At 48.3% G+C, this 25,310-nt stretch overlaps 1 protein-coding gene across 1 annotated transcript in view; it reads right to left on the reverse strand.

Annotated features, from left to right (window-relative positions):
• Positions 1 to 24,170, reverse strand: part of TLL2 (tolloid like 2) — a 78,946-nt gene extending 54,776 nt beyond the window's left edge. Inside the window, exons 1-2 of the mRNA XM_035897398.1 lie at positions 24,113 to 24,170; positions 3,902 to 4,012 (exon numbers count right to left, since the gene is read on the reverse strand). Coding sequence (XP_035753291.1) covers positions 3,902 to 4,012; positions 24,113 to 24,170 — 169 coding nt within the window. The remainder of the gene's footprint in view (positions 1 to 3,901; positions 4,013 to 24,112) is intronic.
• Positions 24,171 to 25,310: the final 1,140 nt, after the last annotated feature.

The raw sequence follows: 25,310 nt of genomic DNA on the forward strand, positions 1-25,310 counted from the left end.
ATGATTTTCTGCCCGGACCCTACAGCTATTTATGGCAGCCTCTGTCCCTCCTCTGATTTCAGTAGAAACCCTGGGATCAAACATATCCTGTCCCAGCTGCACTGGTATCTGAAGTATTACTCACTCCAGCTAGCAAAGATGCTCTGTAAATCCTTCCTGCTACTGATTTGTGGCAGTGTGAAAGCCCCATCAGCGCCTTCAAGCCATGAGCCTAAAAACCTCTCAGGATCAGAGGCAAAGAAAACCTGTTTTGACTGTTCTTGAAAAGCATTCTTGGCGGCAGCGGGATGCAGAGTCAGTGCCTCAGCAGCAAGTCCAGCGCGGCACGGCACCGGCGAGGGCAGCCAGGCTCCTGCCTCTTCTCACCCGCCAGTGCCAAACCCAGAAGAGACAAACTTGCCTTTCTCACTCACAGAGGTGCCCTTCACAACTAGAAACTGTCTCCGTGATACAAAAATCAGGAGAAGAGGTAATATATCAGAAAAGTCCTCTTAATCCCTAAGATGCCTGAAAAGACTTAAATTAAGCCTGGCAGGATTTTAAATAGGCATACCCTTCCCACGGGCATGGCAAGAAAAGTCCTTCTTCCTCTGTGGCGACGGCTTCCGCAGGTGAAGCGATAAAGCAAAGGCAATCGCCTTGCACCAGGACTCACTTGGGTCCAACAGGGACGCGACGCTGGGCAGTTACCCAGCCTGCCTGTGAGATTTCTCCAGATGAGAAATTAACTAGCTCATAGCCCTGAGCCCTCTTAGCACGTCTCCTGGCATTCACTCAGAGTTCCTCTGACCTTGCAAATACTCTCTACTAACCCACAGCTCAGAGTTTTAACTAAGTCAATAGAGATCACCATGTAAAACCTGCTCAGATTAAATGGGTTGCACTTGGCTGTAGACCACCATCATGCCTGCCTTTCCCTCCACAGGGTCTGAAGAAAACCTCAACGCTATAAACATATCAGAGAACGATGTTTGCATGCAAGATGCTATCGCAAAGCCTTCCATAGTTTTCACCTGTGCTCTCCCTAGCAAATGCTTGGAAAGGAAGTTCCTTTGGAGCAAAGGAGACTGCTCACATGAATAAGGACCATCAGGTCATATTCCACATTCCAGAACGCTTTAAATACATAACACATGCGATGCAACTCCCTGTGTAATGCCAATTCCCTGTATGTGACCACTCACACAAAAAAAATCCAGGCACACCAGACAGAGACATCCAGACAAAGCCAAAGAGACATCGTTGCTGAAGCTCTGAAGTAAGGTACCAGGCTGGGTACCAAGGAGGCAGCTACCCCTAACCGTGAATCCCACATGAGCCAGAGACATCTGAGACCACGTCCTACATAGGGAAGGGACCATGACTGTGTGACTTCATGCTCTGTGACTTCACCAGGAGGACAAAGCTGTTCAGGAATGAAACACTAGCTCAAATATTTGCTGAGAAAATGCTTGGAAACACTGAAATTCAAGGCTGTCCCCAGATCAGATTCCCTGCCTCTCTCAAGGGCCCAGAGAAAGGCATAGCTGTCTTTCCAGACAGGAGACTGGAAGAAGGTGAAGAAGAGGAGCTGGAATGGGAAATCTTTAAACATCTGACAGCCTCAGCCCTCACAAACCAAGGTGGAGCTTTTACCAAAACAGATCATCTACAGTTGGGTCCAGTGAAAAACCACGTCCCCTGTCACCCGTAAGAACATGGGAACCTCATTCCTCCTCCAGAGCCTGACAGCCGCAGATGCTCCACACAAGCCAGCAGAGCGTATGCCCATAAACCACCCAGCAGTGTCAACTGGCACAATTTTCACCCCTCCTCCCAGCCAAACAGCATTTTTTGGGGACAAGGAAACAACACAGGGGAAAAAGAATGCCTAGCCTAATCGCGTGTTCGGAACTGCAGCTCCCAGATACGCAGAGCCTGTGTGTCTGTATATACGTATTAAGTACTTCCTCCACTATACAACTAATCCGATTAACAGCTTTAGGAAACTCTGAAATGTTATAATTCAAGGGGTCCCATTCATAAAAGGTCTTAGGCTGTTTCTGTACAGAGGTTGCATTCTTCCCACTGCAAATAAAAAAGCAGAGCACAGGACTTTCTCCCAGGGAAGAATGGGTCCCAATCCCCACCATGCTGAAGTAGACCACCCTCTTACAATTCACATGAGTGTCAAGCAAGCCCTGCAAGAGAAGAATGAACCCTTCCTGCCCCTGTCGAGAGCCCCCTCGCAGGGCAGGTGAACACAGAGCCCCCTCTGTGCATGCTCCGCAGAGAGCAACACCGTCACGGTCACGGGGGGCTGCCCATTTATCAGCTTGCACTTCCAGGGTTTCAAAGCCATAGGGACAAACAAAGCCTGCAGGAGATGAGGACAGGGTCAAGCGAGTGATGTGGCATCACCACTCGCCTAATGCAAAGCATCGTGTGATGCACCAGCTTGGCCTCAGTCAATAAAAGGTGCCAGGAAGAGATGAGTCCAACCACATGACACGAGCCATGGCTGTAAGAGACCAGTGCCTGCATTAGATGATGCAGATGTGGGCTATAAAGTTCAGCCCATTTGCCAGATGGTGCGGGTCTGGCACCAGTGCTGAGAGAGAGAAATGTGCTAGATACGACCACTAAAAAAGCCACCATAGCAAACTAATACAGTCAAACACTGTCTGGCTTTGCTTCCCCAACAGTCTCCCTGTCTACCTTCAGGAGCTGACAAAGGGATGTGGAAGAGATGAACGCTGCCTGTCCCACTTACCTAGTCCTCATTTTCTGATTTACCTTCTGCTCTGGAGGCAACCTACTCCTAATCAGCTATCACCTGAGAATGTGCCACAGCCCGAAACACGACACAAACAGGCTAAGTGACACAACAATGCAGGATAATTGCATTTCCAGGGATCAATCTGTAATCTGAAGAGCACTGATCCCCAGAACAGGACCTAGACGGTGCTTAGATGTTCTGAAACTTAAACTAGGCAGTCACAGGGATACAGAACCAGCCACCAGTCCTTATGAACGATACAGTATGAACTGAGATGCCCAGGGGTCAGGTGAATGTGTGATTTCTGTGATTTCTGTCTCTACCCAACCTTTCATCCTAATTGCTAACCTAACAATGTATCAGCAGAGAGAGAAGAGAAGTTTGTCCTGACCTGCTCTGTCTCCAGTCCTTCTGGTGTGTCTCAGAGCTCAGACTTCCAACAATCTCTCTCCTGCCAGCATAAAGTAGAATAAAGACAAAAATACCACAGGGAGCCCTCCAAACCAGTTGCAGAGTGTTTCAGAGACTGTTAAAGCCGGATTCCAGTCAGAGCTATTGAGTCAAGAAACAGCTCTGGTCTGGCAGAAGACTGAGCATCCGAAAGAGCTGTGCAGGGGGGCGACATTAGCACATGTTACCCCACCTATTGGCTTTACAGAAAACCAACACAATCATTAACCTATTTCAATTATAACATCTCTTCAAGGGTAGCCTGTATGCAAGACTGCGGTGGGTCTTACCTAGCTAGACAGCTGGAAAAAATGCATTATTCCATGAAGATCATACATTGCACAAAAAGGGGGGAGGACAGTAAGAGTCAAAACTAATGCCAAACTGAGTGCCCCTATTTCAAACACATTTCCTTCCAAATTAGCAGAAACACAGCTCCTCGTGGAAAGAGACCAGTGCTGTAAATTTGAAAATCTTCTCCCTCAGGTGAGACAGGACTGGCTACATCAAACGCGGTTAGGGTTTTATTTAACAAAGCTCAGAGCTACATCCCACCCTCAGTCACATAACTGAGCTCTGCACGCTCCTCCCTGGCTGGGGGAACAGGCATCACGAGCGGGAGGGAACTCCTCCTTCCTCCCTAAGGATAAAACCAGGGGAAAGGAGGCATCGCCACCCCGGGGCTGCCCTTACCTGAAGTGTGTCTTGCGTTGCCATCTGAGTGCTTTGTTAAGTCAACAGTTCTGTCTATTTGAAACAGCTTCAGATCATCTTCATCTAAAGCGATATCTCCCCAAAAGGCAGCTGGAGAGAAACAAACTGCAATTAGTTTTGTTTTGAATTTGGAAGGAAAGTACAGTCCCTATGTGGCCTGTATCGCACCTAAAAGGTGTGGACCAGAAAAAGGCAATACACAGCAGCAGTTTTAAATGTGCAGACGGAGTGGACATCGGTGGAGGCCAGGTGACAGCATTTAAATTAAGCCACTGTGCAGATCCACCAAAAGGAGATGATTAGCTGTGATGATTCCTTGCCTTATTCTTATTATAGGTCTGGCTCTCAACCAGGCACTGAGGTGGTGGCGTTCGCTCTTCATTAAAGCCTACACAAGGGACGGTCACTGGCGTTTCCCTAGTTAGTGTGAAGGAACTAGCAAAGTCGCAGCTCAGATCCTGGCTGAGAATCACAGAATGGCAGGGGTTGGAAGGGACCTCCGGAGATCATCCAGTCCAATCCCCCTGCTAAAGCAGGCTCACCCAGAGCGTGTTACACAGGACATCATCCAGGCAGGTTTTGAATATCTCCAAAGAAGGAGACTTCACAGCCCCCTGGGCAGCCTGTTCCAGTGCTCTGTCACCCTCAAGGTACAGAAGTTCTTCCTCATATTCAACTGAAACCTCTTACGCTTCAGTTTGTGCCCACTGCCCCTTGTCCTGCCACTGGGCACTGCTAAGAAGAGTCTGGCTCCGTCCTCATGACATCCACCCTAAAGATATTTGTAACTATTTATAAGATCCCCTCTCAGTCTTCTCTTCTTCAGGCTAAAAGAAGTTGTATCCGCACCATCCGCAGGCTAACAATTTGCGTAAGACAGGAGGGAGAGCGGTGAAGCCCTCAAGCTCAGCAACGTAATCTGGGGTTGTCAGCCTGCAGGACCTCACACACATGGTTAGCACTCAGACAGACCACATTGGTCTAGATCCAAGCAAGCCAGCCTACCATCTCCACCTTGGTGGAGAAACACCAGTTGTTTGTCCCTTTGTGGATCACTTACCCAGATTTAACTTTGCAGAGTTTTTAATTTTGTAAAAATCCTTGAGTTTCCGCCAGAAGCCATGAAAATAAGGTAAACAAACTGATACCTCGACATTCACAGCTCAGAGGAACAGACTGGAAATCATTTGAGTGGAAAAAAATTACACCCCAGGAGTATCCTGACCCAGCTGACGCTGTAGTATATAGCTACCATTTCAGGTATTTGAACAAAATAAACACAGGTGATGAAGCAGTTGGCCAAGCAGAACAGATCTTTCAGAGATAACAAACAGGTTATGAACAGAGCTGTTAAAACTCATATGAGAAGCCTGCATAGGTTAAATTGAAAAAAACCAACAAACAAAACCCCAAAAAACGCAGAGCGAATTAATCAGTAGTACAGTTCAAGAGAACTCAGTAAGTCAGACAAGGAGCAATGCTGAGTCGCTGTCTGCAACAGCAACTAGATTTGATGGAATAATTTTTCTTCTCATGTTAAGTCAACAACATTTACGTTACTTGGGGGGGGCGGGGGGGAGGGAACATCCCATTGCTTGCTACACTAGCAACATCACCGATCAAAGTGTGTTAGGCCTAAGAAACCGATGGGTTTTACCTATCATCTCACTGTTACTGCCAAGACCAAATGAAACACGGACCTTTGCCTGAATATCAGAAACCTACGGTCAGATCTATGGCAACTGAATTACAGCAGGTTAACTCAGAGGTTTTTCTGATACAGCATGGCACTAGTTCTGATGCAGCGCTTGCCTCGTCTATCCTGCATCTCAGCAGCATTTGCCAAATGTCACTGTTCTGGCACATGGGAACAGCAAGAAATCTTTGCCTGCTACTGGGCACATCCCAGCTACCACAAACTGCCCCAGCCAAGAGCTGCTCTGAGCAGCAAAGCCCTGGCAGGAGCGGAGGGGGACTCACATGCTTCCCCCTTTCCCTGCAACAAAGCTGTCTCCCCCTGGTTACCTGGCCACAGCAGAGGAATGGGAGATGGCCTCCAAGGAGGCTGGGTCTGACTTTTTGGTTGGGTCTCCTTAGCTGCGCTACCAAACCCCAGAGTACAGAAATATGGCAACAGCTCCAGAAGAGACCGTAGTTAGTGCAGACAAACCTATATGCAGACTGACATCAATTGTAATGAGGAGAGAGCCTCTGGTTGCTACACAAACACAAGAACTCATGCTGTCCCCAACTCCTTGGCAATCCAAGCCCTGACGATGAACAGAGAAGAACCTAAAACACTGCCAGATCCCCACCAGCTAACAAGGCCAAACAATCCAAGTTGATTGGGAATGGCCAGTGGAAGAAAGCAGAGACATATGCTCCTGTGACTGCAATTTAAAGAAAAGGCATTTTATCCATCGGGCGAAATTATTTGCTCATGACAACGAGGCAATGAAGGGGCAGAAATGAAAACGGCATCCCATGCCATCCGATTCCCTCTCCAGCCACATTCGGTAAGTCACTATTATACAAGCCAACTAGATGTGCAGTCCCCACCCTCCTGCCAAACCCATCATCCCATTTCAGACCCAAATTAATTGCCACCACCTTGGGCTCTCAGTGGCTTTTTTCCATTAGCACCACACAGTTTGTTTCTCAGGCTAAGGTAGCCCATGCCAAAGCACAGTTTTCAGGGCAAGCCTGCAGCACGGATTTACATCAACAGAATTCTTACGTTTTCCTTCCCCATGGAAGGCAGCAGTTTTCTCCCAGCCCTAGCAAAAGAATCTCTTTCTGTTACAAAGTCATATATCATCCTGAAAGATGGCCCACTACAAAAGCTGAAGTTCCCTAGCATTTATTTCCAGCTCTCCGCAGTCCCAGTGTGCTCCAGGGGAACCATGATTTATCGCAGTCCCGAACCAGCTGAACAACTTTCCTCGCTGGAAGTCCCGGCTGAGAATGCTGCACTGCAACTTCTCCTGTGCTGTCAAAGGCTCCTTCCTAAAGGCACGCAAGCCTGAAAGACGCTTGCTTCCACCCCAAGGGAGCCGTCCCACAGGAAAGCCCAAGTACTTTATTTTAAAGGGTCACAAGTTCAGAGACTGTTGGCAAATGAAGCATATCGCAAGCATCCCTTCTGATTTCCTTTACCAAGGTCTCCTTTTTAATTTAATGTGGGAGGATTTCCAAAAAAGAAAACAAAAACAAACAAAAAAAATTTAAAATCTCCAAACAGCAGGCTAACAAACTTGGAAACCGGTATTTCTCTTGGCAGAGAGCTCTGCAGTGCACAGCCAGGTGCAAACTCCTAGCGCTCAGTGCAACAGCGTGCCAGCTTTTCTTTAAGAAGATGCATTAATCGCTCTGGATAGTAAGAACAGAGCAGCTCTTATTGAGGTTGATGGAGCCAATATGAGGGAGTTTGCTTCCATGCTGGACCAGTAACCTGCACCAAGCACCCCGAATGTTTAACCTCACCACCCTCCCAGATACGCAACTGGACAGCATCTGTCTGTTGGGGCAAAGGGGAAGGACAACTGTGTTTAACAAACAAATCCAGCACCCAAATGAAAAAAGCAGCCTGGCAAGCTGTCTTCATTTTCAACACATTTCTCCCCCAGGAAAAGGGTCCATGTGCTGGCGCATGCACTGCGCGCGGAGCAGAGAGGTGTGGTGACACCTGGGAGGTATGGCAGGCGGCACGGGGAAGGAGAACACCTATGGCAGAGGACAGGCTGAACAGTTTCTCCAGGTGCTTCACACACAACCAGAGTCCAAAGCCACCAATGCTTTCACAGTCCTGCTTTTCCACAGTAACTTTTTTTTTGGGGGGGGGGGGGCTTCACCACTCTTCCCTGAAAATCACCTCCAACCTGTTTTTTCCCCTCAATGCCGCAAAGCAATTCCCTTCTCCCACACCCCGCTTGTGTTTTCTCCTTTCCCTAGTCCCGAGTAGCACAATCTGATTTCAGGGGAGATGAATAATTTTGCTGTCTCTTATGAGAACTCAATACAAAAGTGTTCACAACAGTTTAAAAACTTCCTTTTCTGTGAAAAGTGTGTTTCATCCAGACTTTTAACAAAATTCTGGTCCTTTCTATTTTTTTCTTCCCCCCTCCCAGCAAAGACAACAAGTAAGAAAGGCTTCTGGTATTCAGCGAGAAAACTGAATATGACTGTTCCTAAAAATACAAACCAAAATGCAATATTGTGATTTGTTAAAAACAGGCTGGTCTCTAACACTTCAAGACAAATACCCAGGGAGGGGTATCCTTGACCCTCACCGCAGTCAGCTCCAAGTTTATACAAGTATATGAGAGCCACTTGAGCTGGCAGAAGAATGTAACTCCGCGCTTGAGAAACGTTGACCGATGTCCATGTTTGAACGGATCTCCGGCCACCAAGCTGGAGCAAAACTTTCACCCATTTGCCTGCCCTGATCCCTTGCCAGGAAGCCCCCATTCCTCCACCAGGGCATCAGTATAGGCGACAGATTTACCCTGATGACAGGGACCAACAGAGCGGTCAGCCTTTGGACGCTACGGGAGACCACCGCAGCAGCTTTCCCCGTAGCACCCATGAGGACCAGCTGTGACAGAGATTTGCAGAAAAAGAAGCCTTGGAAACAGGCATACCCCACCTGCCAAGAAAGCTCCATCTATCCTGAAACATAGACGTTTTCACCGGCTGAGGCTTTTATTAAGAAATGGCAGGGTTTAGGTGCTGAACAGGATCTGAACCTAGATTGAGGGCTATGCCCTCTAACTTGAGCCAAAGGAGCCCTCCTTCTGTGGGGCCAGAGCCACACTAGGTTGGTGCATGCCACCAGCTCGAGGGTCGCGTCTGAACTTGCAGCCAGCTGGCACAGCTCACGCTGAGAGACCTCATTTTAGCTCTTCCAGCATAGTTTTAACACAGTTTTGCTGGAAGGTCTTTACTCTTGCTCAGCAGGTTTCCCACACCACAGTACAGCAATGAGCATGGAAAATAAATCGCAGTATGAGCCCAGGTAGATGCCTCAAACTTGTTTCATCAATACTCATGACTCAGACTCAGTTTTTGCTCGTTTTCACAGCCTCTGTGCATAGATGATACCTGGGTTCCCAAGCGGGGATGCCTCATGACTACTCACGCCAGTGCAAAATATCCAAGGAAGAAGAGTTTGCACAAGTAAACTCGGCATCTCCAATTTTGTGAGCATCAACAGATGCCACGGTCAGGCAACCCAGGTAGCCTGCCTGTGTCCATCTAACGCAGGCTCAACTGTGTCACCCAAGCGATGAGCCACACCGGCTGTTGGGGCTCACAGCGTAATCGAAGGATGTGCCCTGAACCCACTCAGGAGATCAATCACACAAGTACTTGTTAGGGACAATCCCCACCCAGACCTCTGCTCTCCATCATCTGCACTACTGAAAGATCCTAGGGCACCAGTTCCTCTTGTTGTAGAGTTGATTGTACCATATCCAAATAGTACAAGGGAAAACCAATGTCCCCCCTTTAGCAACACAAGCTATGGGCAAGGAGTGCTGGGCATATGCAGACACAGGTAGGCAATAAGGAGGCACCACCTCCTGGCAAACAACAACGTGGCTATTCATGCAACGGCAAAAACAGGTGAGTTATTTTTGAGCACTTGCTGATGATTCCCAACCTGATAGGTCTGAGCGCTGGGAGATTTGATTTTCAGGGCTGGCCACACTTTCATTAGGGCTAACGCTCCACAGTCTAACAATAAATAAATAAATCAACAGATCAAAGTGCGTTCCCAGTACCTCCGTATTTCTTTCTTCGCAGGAAGACAGGCCTGCTGCTGCTGCTGGACCGCTGGCTGGCACAGGAACCAGTAGAACAGAATCCTGAAGTATGCTAAGGCAGATTTATCCCTTGAATAAAAAGCTCAACACATTCCTTTGGGCAAAGTAACAACTGTGTCAGAGGGAGGAGCAAAGCCTCAAAATAAGGCAGAAACCAGTGAAAGGAGAGGGAGAAAAAGCCCAAACCAACACTTTGGAAATAGGGCCAGACCCTGAGCATCGAACACTCAAGCCAAAAGAGGATGGGAAACAGGCGGCAGTGACAGGTAAAAGAAAAGCACGAAGGCCACCATACTCAGCCATTGCATTTCACCTGGATCACTTTGTTTCTCCTCAGTAGGAATGATCGGAAGTTTCCCAGTGGCCAGCTTTAGGGATAAGCTGGCTCAAAGGCTCCAGCAGTAAACCCCTCCACACAGCAAGGCTGTCCGGAGCCAGCGTTGCTGCCTGGCAGGAGCAGGGTTTGCTGGCAACAGGGACTCGGCAATTCAATTTTCAGTGGGCAGGAGTTCCCCTGCCCAGGGAGCACATTTCATTTCAGAAGCAAGTCTCAGTTTGTGGAGGAATGTCTAAGACGATGGTCCACGTCTAAACAGCAACAAATATTCCAAGAATATCGAAACCTTCTGGGAATCAGATTCCAAATCCCTGTTCAGACTTCTGCAGAAATTGAATTGCCTAAATTACCACGTGTAGTGCTCCCAGAGCACCCTCTCTGGGGAAGTTACCTGCAGGAGACCGAATTAGGCCAGAAATTCCCATTCACGTTCAATGAATATCCTGTCCCCAGAAGGTGACGATGCAGGAACGAAGAAATACTTTGGGCTTGAGTTTGTTGGAATGTAGATGTGAGCCTACACAATGACCAGCTTTAAGGAACACCACGTGCTCTCCCTTAGCAGAATGCCACATTATTTTAACACAGAACTGAACTACTCAGTGGCATGGATTATACTACCTACCATAATTAGGTTAAGTTATTTTCCTTTTAATATTCATAACTCTCCTGCTGCCAGTCGCTTCCTCACTCCAGGTCTTCATCTCTTCCACATGGACATGGCAGTCGCTCTGGTGCAGCGATCTATGAATCCATTCGTGGTACAACGAGCAATGCGGGAGGGCATATGTGAACACAGGGAGAGGGAAATCCATGCCACAGGCAGCAAAGCAGCTCCCTCTATGGGCTCTTAAATGGTTAAACACCTGCCTCTTCGTAAGAAAGTACCGCAGGAGGATGTTTCCTGCCCAGTTCTTCAGCCTTACAGGGTTAAGGATGCTACTCCCCTCTAATCCCATGTGCAAAACCCAAGGGACTGGCTTAACCTCTCCTGTTCCCATGCAAGTTAATTTGAGCTATGTGAGCTTCGTAACATTTTTGCTCTCTCTGCTTTCTGCTTGGGGTGACTGTGCATGTCCCGTGGCAATGCTGATATGAGACTGGGCTTTGGTTGTGCATCTCCAAGTTGTTCTCTGTGAAAGCTGTATGCAGCCTGCAGGGCACCCCCCTTGGCCACATTGTACAAGTAGGCAGGCAGCAGACCTTAGGAAGAAGCCATCGTAGACACACAAATGAATGTATTTTGACATGTATCCCCACTTGGCTGTCCTTCTGCCCAGGCAACCCTGACCCCCTCCTGCCGAGGGACACAGGTACCCTTCCCAGCTCCCGTCCAACTCCACCACTGCCATGGATGCTCCGTTCTGCTGAGGAGGGGGCTCATTTTCAGCACTTTCTTTTTTCTCACAAGCTGGGAAGGGCTGACCTTGCATCAAGAGACTGATATTCATAGACATATTTTTTTAAACAAAAAAAGTTCTTTTCTGCAGCATCCCACAGCCAGGCACTATCAGCTATCAGAGCAATAACACACATCAAACAGAATTCAGGCATGGCCATGGTGCTCATGCTGCCAATAAAGACTGGAGCTGTTGCATCCAACTAATCCAAAGCTTCAGCCTGCTCTACATCTCCCAGCCCTGCACTAGTGAGCATATTCAGTAATTTATTACAGAAATCAACAGAGAAAACAAACTTCCAGGATTACCAGACCTCAGACTACCGGGCAGATGGCAGAGTCTTCCCTTTATAACAGCATGGTATGTAGAAACGCCTTGCACCACAAAGTGTTTAAACACCCTTAGAGAGGACTGCCACAGCTCCTTTCCAGAAGGACAAGAGCAGAAAGCTTCATACCCAGCCAAATACAAGGGAAGCTTTTGGCATGAAACCAAATTAAGATCTTCAAGGGAAAATTTGGGAGGAAATGCTCTAGTCACAGATCAGCAGAACCTGGCAGTTTGGGCTGCAGCTCAGCTTACACGAAACTCCAACACAAAGGCAAAGCCCTGGTGTCTCCAAAGAGGTAGAAAGTAATACACAACAGCCCCGAAAAGCAGCTGGTGCAAGCAGGAAACGCCTCTCTCAAAGATAGATAGCACTGATCAGGTGCAGCTTCTCATGAAAAGTACACAAGGGACACAGATGGCAGCTGGATCAGGATGCAGGGAAAGGGAAGCCACATACTCTTCTGTCCCTGTTCATCAGTTAGCAAGTGGTCCAGGCAGGCCTGGCCTCTTACAGCTTCGTCACACCCTGCTCAAAAGCTAGTCTGACTAAATAAAGGCAGCAGGCAGAGACAAGAGATGTAGCCACCAGCTATCTCCATCCCCTTCCAACACCCCCACCTTGCAGTGTGTGCATCTCCCAGCCTTGCTGGGCGGGGGAGCCAGGAACCAAAGCCACAAGCAGGTAAGAGCATTTCATGCTCTGATCCTAAATGATAGGACCCATAAATAGCATGCAGGCACTATCTGACAGGGGCAGCACCTTCCCCAAGTGCTTGTGAAGTGCTCCTCATCGGCTCAACCTGCAAGGCAGCAATACTGGCTTGGAAATCCATCATTGCTTCAGCTGCCCTTTATGAGCAGGAGATGGCAAGGTTCTGGGTAATGAAATCCAAGAATTCCTTTGTCAATTAATTATGGAGAAAGCTGTACCATGCAAGCCCCATCTCACACCCTCCATCATTTTTGCTGCTCAATATAACTTTAATTAATCTTTCCTTTGGCAATTTGAAGGAAGGGTGAGCACGCTGCAAACACCCACTGAGTATTAAATTGATTTCCTGTTTTATAGTCCTCTTTCTCTCCCTATTGGCCCAGCTATGATTTGTGGCCCTTCACTCAGAGGCATTTTTTCCACGCTAATATAATCCAAAGCCCCAAGCAACAATCGCATCCAGAAAAGTAACACTTTGCACAGCTGATTGCTTCAGCCCAGCCTCCGCCAGCACAGAGCAGATTCTCTCCTGCCCCCTTTTCTCCCTCCACCACCAGAATTCAAATCAACCCCTTATCTTACCTCCATACCTTCAGCATTTTTGTCTAAAAAGCTGGCAATGTTTTTGTCCTAAGTAACTAAGCAGTCAGGTCCCCGCAGTTGCCTGCCTGCCATTTGTAGTAGCACACCTTAATTACCAAAGCACTAAGGTAAAGCCTATTCCACCAGCAAACACGACCACCTGACTGAGGTACCAGGCTTGTCTTGTACTCCAGATTATCCAGACCTAAAACCAGAAGGTAGGAACACCAAGGTCAGCTGAGCTCCCCCAATAACTCCACCTACCCTCAAAGAGAGACAGCACCTCCCCTTGGGTTTGGGGGGCTGAAAGCAAGATCTGCAGCAGCAAGCACACCCCAGTGCACAAGCCAAGCCTGGGGTAGGCAGGAAAAGAAGGACATCTGAGTGCAGTCCAGCCATGCGGCAATGGAACAAGCTCTTTTCGAAAGGACCCTCACCGTGTGGGGGACAGGCCCTGATCTTCAGCAGTCAACTGTTTAAGGCTGGGGGCGGTTAAGGATCACCCGCTCACCCCAGTGTCTCCCCAAGGACAGGCTTGGGGACAAGCTACCAGCAGTTTCTGTCTCAGGCATTCAGGTCCTTATTCAACAATACTTTCTTGGTACCATGGGTTAGGAGACCTTGACCTAAAACATTGTGTCCCCCTCAACAGCTGGCTCACAAGAGTCTTTCTGAGCCTCCTGGCCACCAGCTTCAGTCTTCCAGGAGGAGACAATCCAGGTCAGACCTTCTCCTTAGGCAATTCCCATACCATGGGACTTGCCCTGGATTTATTCCTTGAAATTAAGTCGAGGAATAATAACCTTAGAGATGGCAGAAGAAAATTTAAGACTAAAACTGCTGTAGCCCTAACCTTCATTTGGAGCGATTTGGTGGCTAAGCACTGTCCCCCACTGAGGACTTTTCACCAGCCATGCCCACCACCCAGAGCAAACCCTTCCAGCTTATTGAACTGCATCATGCAGGGAGGTTTGTCCTTCCTCCAGGCAGCAGGTTCCTTTGCAAAACCTGGCCCTTCTCCCCGGCGCGCTAGGTGTCAAAACCTCACTGCTTCCACCCCAAGCAATGCAGCAGGGGAGCAGGTGACCCCAAACAGACAGGGCAGGAAATTCATTGCCACCTGCCCACCCACAAAAAAAAAAAGGGTTAATCACAAAAATGAACAGAAGCAGAGCCATTAGCTGAGCTGCATCCTCGAAAAAGGAAGGTAACAACCCAGGCCTGCTTGGAGCAAACTTTAAGGCAGGCTGACAATTTAAAACCCCATGGTCCTGGATGAAAGGGGGCAGTTCATGATAGATCACGTCTATTCAAGGGCCAGACAAGGAAAGCAAACATAGGCTCATTTTACTCATTGTTCTTTATCCACCAGCACCAGGAGAGGAGTGTTGCAGCACTGTTGGAAGAGAGAAAAGAAATGGACAGCAGGCAGGAAAGAAATGGGAGCTATTTACAGGGGATAGCTAATTTGAGCTGTTTACAGACTTCCCCTCTGAGAGCTTGGGGATGGGAGGGTGGCAGGGGGGTGGTTTCAGCCATTAAAAATACAACGTGAGAATCCATTAATTTTCCATAGAAACAATGTCGTCATAGAAGCGAGACAAATCCGATCAGTCATGCAAATGTGCTGATGTTAAATTCTCAGGCCTGGGTGGGGAATTTGGGTTGCCAAAAAAACAACAATGAAGAGATCAGAATGAGATTAGCAGCCAGAGAGCCTGCAGCACTGAGTGGCGTGGTGGGGGCACGGGATGTAACCAAAGGCACCCCCAGACTATAGCGGGGTTCATGCCCTAAGCCAAGCATAGGTGCCCAGCAGAACAGACAGACAAAAAAAAAAACCTGTTGTACATGTGTGAAATTTTGGGAACCAGGCAAATGCCACAGTCCTGCTCTGTGAGCCAGCAAGAACCTCCACAGACCCCTGAGCTCACTCCAGGGAATGAAAGGCTGAGCATCCCGCAGGGCTGGGACCCTCGCAAGCTGTGAAATCACAGCGTCAAGGAAAAGCAAGGGGTGATAGCAGAGGAAACAGGTGAGTCCGTCTCGTAGCACAACAGAGCAAAGCAGTAAGCAACACAAGTTTAGGAGAGAAACCAAGGATGAAGCAGGTTGGAACCAGCACTGTCCCAGGCACATGCTGGACTGTGATGGAGTCTGAAACACGGCATTTATCTGGTGTTAACAAGGGGCAACACACAAAAATGTGTTTTTCGTCTCCCAACAAAAACCAAACCAACAACAACAAGCACGCTACAAAAAGAGACGAGCAGATTTAATCTCCTTTCTTCCCTCTAAAAATCAAACTTTACGAACACTCCTCAGAGGGAGAGACTACGCACGGAAAATTACAGCGGCACCCCGAGCAGGAGGAGTGGAAATGGCTCACCCTGGCAGGTCAAGGAAAAGCAAGGGGTGATAGCAGAGGAAACAGGTGAGTCCGTCTCGTAGCACAACAGAGCAAAGCAGTAAGCAACACAAGTTTAGGAGAGAAACCAAGGATGAAGCAGGTTGGAACCAGCACTGTCCCAGGCACATGCTGGACTGTGATGGAGTCTGAAACACGGCATTTATCTGGTGTTAACAAGGGGCAACACACAAAAATGTGTTTTTCGTCTCCCAACAAAAACCAAACCAACAACAACAAGCACACTACAAAAAGAGACGAGCAGATTTAATCTCCTTTCTTCCCTCTAAAAATCAAACTTTACGAACACTCCTCAGAGGGAGAGACTACGCACGGAAAATTACAGCGGCACCCCGAGCAGGAGGAGTGGAAATGGCTCCCCCTGGCAGTGGAGCGCAGCCCTTCCTTGCGGAGAATCCAGCCACCATTCTGGACTGGCCTCGCCACAAGTATTTAGGAGTTAAAAATAACCTTGCAAAATGAAGCGCTCCACCCCCTGCGGCACGCAAAACATTACTAGAGTAACGCCTGTGACAAGGATGCTTCCGGGTGGGTATCGCCGCGGGTAAAACCGGTTCAAAGAAACAGATGAACAAACCAAGAAAAAAAAAAAAAAAAGCAGAGGTCAAAACACATCCCAAGGGATGTTTTACCCAGGTTCATCCGTAAGCCAAAATATCCGTATTTGGCATGTCAAACAGCTGTTTGGTTTACCTGTGAAGTTTGAAAACACATTGGTTCTAGATTTGAAGTCTTTGATGCTTACAGCAAAGGGAACCCCCTGCGCTGCCTGTGCCTGTAGGTGGTTGCTGGTGCCCAGAAGCCTGGGGAGGGCTCAGCCCATCAGTGCCTGAGAAGGGTCACTGTGCACCTCAGGGAAACTCCCCGTACCACTGATGTGCCCAGAAACAGGCATTTGCCAAGTAACTCACCTTGGTCACAGAAACCTGACTTCTAGTGCCATGTAATCCAAAGAGGTGCCTTTCCCAGAAGGGGACAATCCTGCAGGATGCAGTGATGCCCCGGTTGCGAACTGTGCTGCTAGCTCAGCGGCTGCTGCAAGGACACTTCGTTCAGGGAGACAAAGCCCCCTAAAACACCCTGTGCCCCTCCAGTAATTCCCTGCTTGTTTTAAACTCTTATAAGAAAGTCTGAAAAAACAGCGTCTGCCTTTTCTCGTCACGCATATAGAGTAAACGGGATCTCCTGCTCCCTATTCCACGGCTGGTAAGCCTTGCCAGCAGCCTGTTCAAACACCTCTCTGGATCTGCACCTTCAGAGACACGTGCCAAGGGATCCAAGCAGCTCACCTCAGCGGACACTCTTTGAGTCTGCTTTGTGGTGGTGAGTGTTACCAGCCCGTCAGCAGCACGCCCACAGGTGAATACTGCACCGTGCAGACACCCTGGCGCGGCACACGAAAATCACAGCGTTGCCCGGGTAGGAGAGATTCACATCCTGCCGCGGCCTTCCTTTGGGTGGTTCCTTCTGATGCCCCAAACCCTCTTCCTTTCCAGTCAGCCCTATCAGCAGTGCTCCCAGAGCTCTGCTTTCACTGCGGCCTCACCCTTTTCTGAACCCCACTGCCATAAACTCTCCATTCTTGTCTTTCGGTGTTTCTGTCCCACATCAGCTAAACTCAGCCATCCAAACATCCACGCAACCATCACTGCAGCCTCAGCAGCTCCCACCTTGGTCTATTCCATCCCAGCCGCACACATAAAGTAAATCCTCTTAATATTCAAGGCCACTTTTTATGGTCCCAGCCAAACACACCGCAGTGAACATCTCGGACTGTGCAGCAACACAATCCTCCCAGTGCATGGAGCTCCACAAGGATTCAACGTTCAGAGACTGTCACAGCTCCAATTACAGAGGCATCAATTTTGGGTGCAATTTCTCCCCATAAAAAATTCCTCTCAAGATTCACAACCAAAAGCCACAGCAGCCGCAATGTTTTGCTTTCTTCAACAGTATCTCATTACTCTCCATTTACTTACATCGCTCGGAAAGGTATAGAATTCTGCTCTGATCAGACGTCAGAGCTTTAAACTAGTATGTTGATATGCCAGCATACAAGTGGAAGACACAAACAAGACAGTCATGGACCGTGCAGTCTTCTACTGACACAACCGATCCTGCACCAGCAGTGAGCAATCAGGAAAGCAGTGAAGGGTTAAGTGTCATTACACCCAGTCATCTTATTCGTGCAGTAGGTGCCCATGAGAAGCCGGTCTTTATCGACACGCATCCTGTAACGTTCTAGTTCTCTGTTTCACTTCAAGCACTCAACTACATCTGGGTGAGGGCATGCTCCCCACTTCCCAAGCAAGCCAGCTGCACCCTTCACTCGCTCAAACATCAATGACAAAAGCCTGCTCAAGAATATGCATCTGTTTCACGTATGGCTCATGCAGCTAATTTAAACATTTTCCATATGTTGCCAAAAAACTGTGACCGAATGCCACTTGCAAATAAACGGGGAGATTATCTGGCTTCCACAGAGAAAGGTTTCACCAGGCAGCTTGGAGCAACAGCTCCTTTGTTACCAGGTCTGCCTGGGCTTCCCCAGCCCCTTCCACAGTCAGATACTGCTGACTGGTCCAAACGCTGTCTCCTCCCGGGACCACGCCACCACAGCAACACGCTTTACAGACCACGGTGAGCAGACTTTGAAAAAGACCTGCAATGAACACCTCAACACATGAAGAAGATCCATCAGGTCACGCAGTGCAACCATCCCCTGCTCCTGGTTCCAGAGAAGTTACTTACTCATAGGACAGGCATGCTTTTTGCTTACATCCAGACATTACCATCAGGTGCCAGTCTGTAGCTGTTAGAACTCCTGAAAGCATAAATGAAGCTCTGGGGCTCCATGCAAGCTATAATTTCATGTTTCCACATTTTTCTATACCATCTGAAATTAGCATCTCACTTTTAATGTATGCATCGTGGCTTCCTGCTTAGTTTCAGCCTGGCAACAGGTCATTTGCCATAATACAACAAGCCCACATCCAAACTAATGGTTTGTAGCTGGGTAGATGGGAAGACTGGGCAGATAGACAGATAAGGCCTTCAGTCAGGGCTACTGCTCTCCAAAAGGTAGATTTGGTCAGGGAAGCAGACAATAAATATCTGTATTTGGAAACGAAGAGGAGGCTATTAGAAGGATTTAAAAATTCAAAGGAGAAAGTATATCAATGCCACTATTTTCCCTGTCAATAATGTTATGTTATACTTGCACCCCAAGAAAGTGCCTACTGGACCAGGCCTTGCATGGTAAAACCCTCCTCATCTCTTTAGACAAAGCTTGCTGAAGCAGGCACCAAATAGATGTCCCAAACAGCCATCCAAAGATATGTTTCTCAGCCTGTCCTGAAGAGGTGAAGCAATTTTTTTTGGCCACAGAATCCGAGGTAGAGCTGGATGTCCCAGCTCCCCAGCCCAGTGCTCCACCATTAGATAGACCATCTGCTGCTGGCCAGCACCAAGGAGCTGGTGTTACCTTCCTCTCTCTTGAGGCTGAAGGCTTTCAAGTCCTTGTCCCTTCACAAGGCAGTCATGCTACAGAAAGGGCAGTCAGACCAAGCAGAAGACGAGGGTGTTCAGCTCCACGTTCACTGGCAGACTGGGGTGATTCCCATTGCCCAAGGCAAGGAGACTCACATTCACCAAAGCTATCCTATCCTACTCCTACACCTAGTGGCCATCCTGAAGCATCTCCTCCCTCTTTGGGGAAGCTGTCTGGGACCACAGACACAGTTACCTGAAAGCCCCCCTCAAATTGGACGTAGGGTGAAGAACATGAAAAATTACTCATGCAATTGATTCACATGGTTTCCATCATTCATAAATTGCTATGCATAAAGGGGAGGCACTGGATTTGCACGTAACCGATCCAGACAGCTGCAGATTTCCATAGGCCTGCCTGCAGGCAGAAGCCGCTCTTCACGTAATCCTATTAAACAGCTGGAATTAATGAAAATGCTGTGCGATTCAGCATGCTAACAGCAGCCACCTCTGCTTCCACCACTGGTAGTGCAGGGTTCTCTCCAGTTCAGCCTCTTCCCGTGGGTCCAAATTACAGGAGCTATTTCATGCCCTGGACTCTGCAGGAAGCCTGGAGGACATGCAAGGGTGAGGCTACAGTAACGGAAGGCTGCCCTTGGAGAGTGCTAGGAACACATCCAGGCGCTCCATCACAGTCTGTCTCCTCATGGTAAGATGCAGCTTTTGGGAATATCACTGCAGAACACACAAGCCTTCTCATCAAAGGAAATCAGTACGCTGGAGATGGAGTACAGAAGGAAAATCAACACGTGGCCATCTCCAAAGGCAAGGTGGTGGAATTCATACAAAATATGACTGCTAGTAGGCCCAGCTCCAGATCAGAATCAAAGGCTCAGAAGTCAGGAGGAGCTCAGGTGGAAGCTGTTTGCCATTTAAGGCCCTTCATGGCATCCAGCATTGTATCACATCACAGCAGATGAGAGGAGTCAGCACAAAACCACAGCGTTAAGTAATTTGAAGGAGGCATCATTAATCCTTCACCTCCTAGGGAGGGCCAGACAGAGATGCCAGCCTAACTGAGCTCTGCCCCCTCGCGTAGCAAGACTTGCTTAAAGCATCCAGCAGAAGATGACACTGAACAAGGCTTGTGCTATATGCATAGGCAATTATGGTCTGCCTTCCACAGCTCCAGAAACTGCCAGCTCACTCTTAGTGCTTGCCAGTCACATTTGATCACTAATACATAATATCTCCTACAACTTCATGGAATCTGGAGGGTCTCTCAGTGAAGATGAGCTACAGCTGCTTGTTCTCAACCAGCTCAGTCCCGGATTCCGCTCGCTTGCCACAGCTCACTGATACCGGGAGAAGAAAGAAGATGGGAGGGAAGACTGTCCTCCCCAGGACCTCGTAGGAGCACTGATACAGAGCATCAGCATGCACTCCGCTGTGGTGCAACCCAGCTGTCTAGAAGACACAGGGTTTTTTCATCCTTGCTCAGTGTGCACCTCCCTGGCCCTGCAAGAGAAGAGCAAGGATCCCTGTCGTCACCAGTCCCCTCCACCCCACAGCTGGATCTATTCCAGGAGCAGCGGAATGCAGTCATGTAATTAGCGACTATCACAACGCATAAGCAGGGCCAGATCGAAGATGCAAAAGCAACTCTGATTTTGACATTTCCCAGACTTAATAAAATGACTTTGCACAGGGAATGAAGACAACTTCTTCCCCTGACGAGCTGTTTGTGCCCTCTGTGTAGCAAACAGCCTCGTGTCAGGAGCGTGCCTGTCTTTGAAGTGGGAGGTTGCAGTTTGACAAAAGCAGGGAGCAAAGGGGAGAGGGGATGGAGCTGCTTTCAGGCACTTGCCAGGATTTAACAGTGCCAGTAAGGTCTCCCTGCATTAGCCTTGCTCAGAGGCAGCAACACCCTTTTTTGGCTCAGGCTCTGAAAACACTTCCCAGCCCCAGGCAGACCAGCGTCAGGAAAAACTCCAGCCCAAAGAACTGCAAACTAGAAACCAGTTTAGGTTTCCCACAGCAGTTAAGCCAGGCCTTGCCAGGAGCACCTCTGGGCACAGGCAGGAAGCAGGGTCACCAGCACCATGGAAAAGGGAAGGTACCAGAAATGGGAGGTGGCTCATTTATTGCAGAAGGACACTTGTGCCGGGTCAGAAAGAGGACTCGGTGCCCAGGCATTTGCTCCAGTGTCTGCTGGTTTTCACCACCACCTGCTCCTCCAGCAGATGCCCAGGACGGGGGATTAGCTTGGGAGGAGACCCTGAGGGAGCTGTAGCAAACCCCTTTCCCTCCCACTATTAGCAGAAAGGATGAGCAGGGAGATCTGCCCCCTGCTCGCCTCACTCAGGGAGCAGATTCCCGTGCCAGCTCTGGATCAGCAGAAAGAAAAATGCAAGAACTTTCCAGAAGGGCTGCCCCCATCAAAGAGCTTGCAGCTATTCAGCTATAGTAACAACCCTGCAGCAGCAGATCTGCTCCCCGTCCTGTCAGTCATCCCTCTGCAGCCACACCAACACCACAACTTTTAACCCATCAAATGCCAGGGCTTCCCTACATGGTGCACACCTGTACTTTAATACTAACCTTGCACAAGATTAAAACCACCACAGAGCAGCATTGCCTAGCATGGAGGTCATCAAGCTGTACTCATTCCAATTCCCCTCCAGATTTTGCACAGACCTGCAGTACAGTGGGGAGCAAACCTTCACCCACTCTTCATGCACCCACAAGAGAGGACAGAGCTCCCTCACCAGCAGACACTGAAGACCTGAGAGAAGGCAAATCCACTGGTAAAAAGGGGTATTAACAGGGTCTAGAAGACTGAGGAAGTTTAGTAAATGTAGTATTTAAGGTAGCCCAGAAAACATAACTCAGTTCCTAATGTACCCTTCCTCAAACAAAGCAACCAGTGTGTGACAATTTCTTCTCCATGCTCAAATATACACGTGGCCTCACATCCACATTTCACTCGTTATCTGGACGCTCAGAAGTCGTGCAGTACACACACCACTCCTGAGATATGTCAGTACGATGGAGGCTGTGGAACTACAATGCTGACAGGGAGGTGATGCTGTCACGGTTTAACCCCAGCCAGCAACTAAGGACCACAGAGTGGAATGGGGAAGAGAACTGGAAGAGTGAAAGTGAGAAAACTCGTGGGCTGAGATAAGAAAAGTTTAATAATTGAAATAAAATACAGTAAAATAATAATAATAAAATAATATAAAAAGCAAGTGATGCGCAATGCAATTGCTCACCACCGGACGACCAATGCCCATCCCATCCCCGAGCAGCAGTCACTGCCCCCCAGCCAACTCCCCCCAGTTTATATACTGAGCATGACATCATATGGTCTGGAATAGCCCTTTGACCAGTTGGGGTACGCTGTCCTGGCCGTGTCCCATCCCAGCTCCTTGTGCACCTGGCAGAGCAGGGGAAGCTGAAAAGTCCTTGACTGGTGTAAGCACTGCTGAGCAACAACTAAAACATCAGGGTGTTACCAACATTATTCTCACACTAAATCCAAAGCACAGCAGTGTACCAGCTACCAGGAAGAAAATTAACTTTATTTAACTAATTAATTTCCCAGCTGAAACCAGGACAGATGCAAACATGTCAGCCCAGTTTTTGTTTTACTCAGCCAGGAGGAAATTGAGAGTGCCAAGATCCTTAAATTTTTTGTTTCCCTAGCAGGAACCACAGTAACAAAAAGATACTGTCAGCACCACAAAGAAAAAGCTTGCATCCAGCACAGAGATTCATACTTTGTTTTTACTTACTACTGGCTAGGCCGGATGAGTACAGTTCACGGTGTCCTTTCATATCAAAGGTGCCCCACTGCAGGAATGGCACAGCTGTCATGAAGGAATGGGGTATTATCAGATGAGGAACCAGTATTTCCATGACTGGTGACAGCTTCACATGCTGAGGCTGGCTTTGACCTCACCAGGTCTGACTGCACATGTGTGACTGAAAGGTCACAAGATTGGAACAGGCTGCCCAGGGAAGTGGTCGAGTCCCCATCCCTGGAGGTATTTAAAAGACAGGTAGATGACGTGCTTAGGGACATGGCTTAGTGGTGGGATGGCAGTGTTAGGTTAATAGTTGGGCTTGATGATCTTAAAGGTCTTTTCCAACCTAAACAATTCAATGATTCTAAGATCAATGACAGAAGGTGGCACAATGGGTCAGAGAGCAAGGGAAAGGGGGAACTCATCGATATATTCCTCTGGGCTTATTGCTAGTAGACCCTTTTACAACCACACACTAGATGTTGAAAAATCAATCACGATTCACATGAAACCTTATCTGCCCCACTAGTCCTAGACATGCAGGGCAAACAGCCAGTGGGAAGTTTGGGAAGACAATCCAAGGAACTTCACAGATCTAGAAGTGATAAATAAAACCCAAAATATTCCCCCAAGAAAAAAAAAAAACAACGCATTTCACCAACTACACCTGCTTCTGCCATCAGCAGAGAATACAGCATACACACTACCCGAAGGACATGCACTGTCACAGCATGCTCTCCAGGTGCCGTCAGAATGAGGACAGGTTGTAGACCTTCATGAGCTAGGAAGTGCTCCTACCAATTGCTCTTAAAAGTTGCTTTTCCCTGGTCATCCCTAGCTCCTACACAGAATCCCACAGACACTGAATTAACAGCTCACACCATCAGAGCTCCAGGAACAGCACACTCTGTGTTCAGGGCAAGCCCCAGAACCAACTCACTTGCAGCACTGCCTTCACCTTTCCTTCTGTTGGCACTGATAGAGGATGCGTATTTATTCTTGCACATCTCAACTTCTCTGCCCTGTCCAACACAGCTGAATGAGCACTACTCGAGATCTGCTACTCTGCAAGGTTTCTCTCCATTTTTTTTTTTTTTTTTTTTTTTTTAATTCTTAACCTCACTGGTTCACCCACTGACTCTCCACGTGGTGAACACCACCAGCAGCCATCTGTAAATGCCACAACAGAGAGCTGCCAGTCGATGTCCACCATACGCCCCTGTCACAGCACCACAGCAGCCAAATGCTTAGCCGAGACTGGGTAAAGAATAACTTGTTTACCATCCTTCTCAGGGCCCAGCAGTAAAGGCACAACATCCTCCCCTGAAATCAGGGCCATCGCAAACACAACATGCTTTTTGAAACCATGCCTTCAGCCACAAAACTGACTAAAAACTCTAGCAAAATAACCTAAATTTCAAACTTCCAGTACTAGAAGACGTCGAGATATGACAGTGGCAAGGACATTACCGCTGGGTTCCTGCTCTGTCCTTCCTTCCATCACCCCCCACCATGATTTGTTAGACACTCCCCTGGAGAGGACAGCCCTTCAGGTGCAGTAGCAGGCACATCCTCCGGCCATCCCCTCTCCACTGCAAATGAATTAATGGGAACATTCAAAATTGTCCTTCAGACAACTGAGTGGTCCAGCACTCACCTGCAACATGTGCTGCAGAGATGCACCAAGCAATTTCCCCGGGGTGTAGAGCATGGCTGCTGCTGCCGCCCTCAACATTTCGCCTCCCTTTCCCCAGCCAGCAGGAGCTTGGAGCTCTTCAAGAAAGGATTTTCTTGCAATAGCAAAGGGTAAGTGTTTTCTGCTATTAAAAAACAGCTGGGTTTCTCTGAATCCCGCAAGACAGAGACAACATATGGAAAGCTTTGCTCTAGGAGACAAGAATGGAATGGGTAGGCAACGCTAACTAAACCAGCTGCAACACCTGACGCATCGACTCACATGCAGATAAGAAAAGAGTAAAGGGATGCTGCAGTCAGGCTCTGGCACTTGTCATCCCAGGAGGCTATGGATGCCAAAAGCTTATCCAGGTTCAGAAAGAAAGCAGATGGAAGACAAATCTATCCAAGATGATTACAGACAATGACCCATCTCTGGCCCAGGGACTGTGGAGTCTACTACAGTCGGGGAGACTTTTTGGACTTACCACTTGTTCTGCCCTGCTTTCCTACACCTCCCTTAGCATTTGCTCCTGGCCCAGTGGAATCAGGCTACTGAGTTTGTTTGGGAAAATCAGCCATTCTTAAGTATTAGCAGTACATTTCTAAGGGATCATTTGAGCTTTAGCAAAGCTCCAAATGCAAAGGAGCAGATTTATAAAAGGCCTGTAGAAAGTATGTTCCAAGTGCTTATCCATACCTTTAGGCTCCCAACTAACTTCTGAACTCTGGTCTGAACTGCCTTTGGTGGAAAAGGAGAATTTTTATAGAGCATCTTTAATAACAGGGCAGGATGTAATCACCT

The sequence above is a fragment of the Egretta garzetta genome, unplaced genomic scaffold (genome assembly GCF_000687185.1).
Source record: "Egretta garzetta isolate BGI_Z169 unplaced genomic scaffold, ASM68718v1 scaffold56, whole genome shotgun sequence".
Classification (NCBI taxonomy): Eukaryota; Metazoa; Chordata; class Aves; order Pelecaniformes; family Ardeidae; genus Egretta; species Egretta garzetta.